The sequence below is a fragment of the Daktulosphaira vitifoliae genome, unplaced genomic scaffold, assembly GCF_025091365.1.
Source record: "Daktulosphaira vitifoliae isolate Bord-2020 unplaced genomic scaffold, ASM2509136v1 Scaffold_922, whole genome shotgun sequence".
Lineage (NCBI taxonomy): Eukaryota > Metazoa > Arthropoda > Insecta > Hemiptera > Phylloxeridae > Daktulosphaira > Daktulosphaira vitifoliae.
The window spans coordinates 1-2,862 of record NW_026100482.1 but is presented as its reverse complement, the minus strand read 5'-3'; the positions used below and the strand labels follow the sequence as shown (position 1 = coordinate 2,862).

At 24.0% G+C, this 2,862-nt stretch overlaps 1 protein-coding gene across 1 annotated transcript; it reads left to right on the top strand.

Moving 5' to 3' along the window:
- The first annotated feature begins 696 nt into the window (after window positions 1-696).
- Window positions 697-2,470, top strand: LOC126909691 (RNA polymerase II-associated factor 1 homolog). The gene is made up of 6 exons (XM_050692120.1): window positions 697-900; window positions 973-1,065; window positions 1,134-1,322; window positions 1,570-1,705; window positions 2,100-2,243; window positions 2,336-2,470. Exons 1-6 carry the CDS (start codon window positions 833-835, stop codon window positions 2,453-2,455), a joined length of 750 nt encoding a protein of 249 aa, XP_050548077.1. The 5' UTR covers window positions 697-832; the 3' UTR covers window positions 2,456-2,470.
- Window positions 2,471-2,862: the final 392 nt, after the last annotated feature.

Here is a 2,862-nt window from a genome sequence, read left to right as displayed (position 1 = left end):
TCTCCATTGCAAAAACGCATTTCTAGACATTTTGTAAATACTATTCCGAAAATCCACATGACTGACATATATTTTGAGCGTTTTTGGAATTAACATCTTTATTTTTTCTTAGAATAAGAGAGTATTAAAAACCTATTTCCATAGTTAAAATATAACAATAATGTTGTATTGTTTTTTCTTCCTGTGTAATTTCGAAAAGTCGAGATAAACGATTTGGTAATAAAGACAACAATTGATAAAAATATTTTGTTTTTGTCTCCTGGAAACTAGCTCTAAAAACCAGTGATACATTTCATAAAAATAAATGTTATATTATGCAAGGTCTTTAACTTATAAATTACTGATACACATTGGTAATCTTGACAATTTTCACAAAGTGTTGTAAAATCTTATTTAGTTATTAATCGAAAAATATCGTAAGCGAGGGTGTAGAAGAAATACAAATTGATCTTAAATAAGAAAATAATTATGTTTTGCGATATAATTTTTATTTTTAATCACGATAAATAATTTATTGAGTATACGGTCCGTGCATGATTTGTTGCACTCAGGCCAGTATTTTATAAAACAAAAATTTGGCTAAACTGATAATGACATCTAGAGAATTATTCAAGAACTAAAATCCTCGTGACATTTTTTATCATAGTTTACTTATCACGGAATAAATAATGGCATTATCTTCGTGCATTTAATGATAAAAATTTTAAACTCAATAATGCCTAAACATGAGTTGGTTTTATATTTTTACTAAATTTTTTACTCAATTAGTAGTTTAGTTTATTTTTATTGTTTTAAAATTTAGTTACTTAATTTTTTTTATCAAGAAAATTTAATGATGGCTCCAACTATTCAAAATAATACTACTCCCGATAAAAGACCGCAGCGGCCTGCTGAAAGAAGGTTAAAATTTAAACTAATCAGTCTAAAATAACTGCTTTTTAATTTAAAACTTTAACTCTAAATAATTTTCAGATCTGATTTAGTATGTAGAATGAAGTATTGCAATACACTTCCAGATATTCCATTTGACTTGAAATTTCTATCATATCCATTTCAACCAACTAGGTATAATTTATTTTATATATTTGAATAAAGTACAGTACTATTTGTAATTTACAATTTCTATTATAAAGATTTATACAATATAATCCAACTTCTCTTGAACGGTCTTATAAATTTGAAATTCTTGCTGATCATGATTTGGGTCTCAATATTGATCTCGTTAATAAAGATAAATATACAATTGACTATAACGCACAAATGGATCCTGCTGATGAAAAACTATTAGAGGAAGATATTCTTGCTCCACAAGATTCTAAAAGGTAGTGCAAAGAGTTTTTATATTTATATATTTAAAAACTTCATATATTTATTTTTTGAGATATCTTTTATATTATATTATCATTTTTAAAAGATATTCCAATATATGTGCATAGAAAACAAAATGTTCATAGTTTTTACTAGTGATAAGATAATTACATCTCTCTTATGATTTATTACTAATATTCTGAATAAGTTTGTTTATATAATAAAAACAAATGTATTAATATGTTATGAATTTGTTTTTAGATCCAGGCATCATGCAAGAAGTGTTTCATGGTTGCGACGTACAGAATATATTTCTACTGAACAAACTCGCTTCCAACCACAAACTATTGAAAAAGTTGAGGCTAAAGTTGGATTCAGCATTAAAAAGAATTTCAAGGTATACTTTTTTCCATAAAATTAATAAAAATAAATAGAAAAAATATCACTTTTCTCATACAGTTTTTATTTATTACATATAAATAAATAATTATATAAAAAAAAGACATTGTTTGAAAGAACAAATTTCATTAATTAACATTACTTTATCAACATTCAATAATTTATGCTTTATCATTATGTTTTCAAAACTTCAGTAATTTTCATTTCCATTTTACTGCTATAAATTTTTTCTGTGTAGTATAGTAATCTAAACAAAATTTAACAGTTTTGTAAGAATTTTATTTTATTTATCCTAAGAATTCAAACTATTTTTAATGATTCTTTTATGTGAAAATTTTAACCTAAATGAAAGTATAAACTTCTATTTATGTAATTTACTTTTTTTTTTTCAGGAAGAAACACTTTATATGGATCGAGATAGTCAAATGAAAGCTATTGAAAAAACATTTGAAGACAATAAAAAACCTATTGAAAAACATTATAGCAAACCCAATGTTCATGCTATTGAAACATTGAGTGTTTTCCCAGATTTCAAGGTATATTTTTTTAAATTTTTGACATTTCACATAATTGATGTAAACTAATTATTTCATTCTATAACTATTACGTTTTTATTTAATTTTTTTAGAATTGGAGATATCCATGTGCTCAAGTAATTTTTGATTCTGATCCAGCACCAATGGGTCGGCCAGTACCAGCTCAAATAGAAGAAATGTCACAAGCTATGATTAGGTATGTACATTTTTAACAATACTATAATTAAAAAAAGTTATTGATTAAAGTGAAGACAGTCATTTTCTTGAAAACTATTGAAAGTTTTAAATTTTCATAAAAGAACAAATTTTATAATTCAAAAAACTACAATATTATGTAGTAAAATATTGTTTTTTCATCCCTGCAAGGTTAAAAAATAGGAATTTTAATTTTCAATAATGGAAACCCCTATTTTTAGTTCAATGATATGACAGAAAAAAAATGTTCAAATAATTTTAGTTATTTCTTGTTACTTTTCAAACAATTTTCTGTATAACATACAGTTGTCATTTTCTCAAGAGTCACATAAGTTTTTATTATATTTACAATATTTTTTTATAATATTTATTTATATTTTAAATCCAAATATTTAAACAATTTTAAAACTCTAACAGTTGATTG

Excerpts from the sequence above, each read along its gene's own strand:
- LOC126909691 (XM_050692120.1), top strand. The coding sequence starts at position 833 with ATGATGGCTCCAACTATTCAAAATAATACTACTCCCGATAAAAGACCG. Across the intron at positions 901-972 it reads CAGCGGCCTGCTGAAAGAAG|ATCTGATTTAGTATGTAGAA; the intron begins GTTAAAATTTAA and ends AATAATTTTCAG. Across the intron at positions 1,706-2,099 it reads GCATTAAAAAGAATTTCAAG|GAAGAAACACTTTATATGGA; the intron begins GTATACTTTTTT and ends TTTTTTTTTCAG.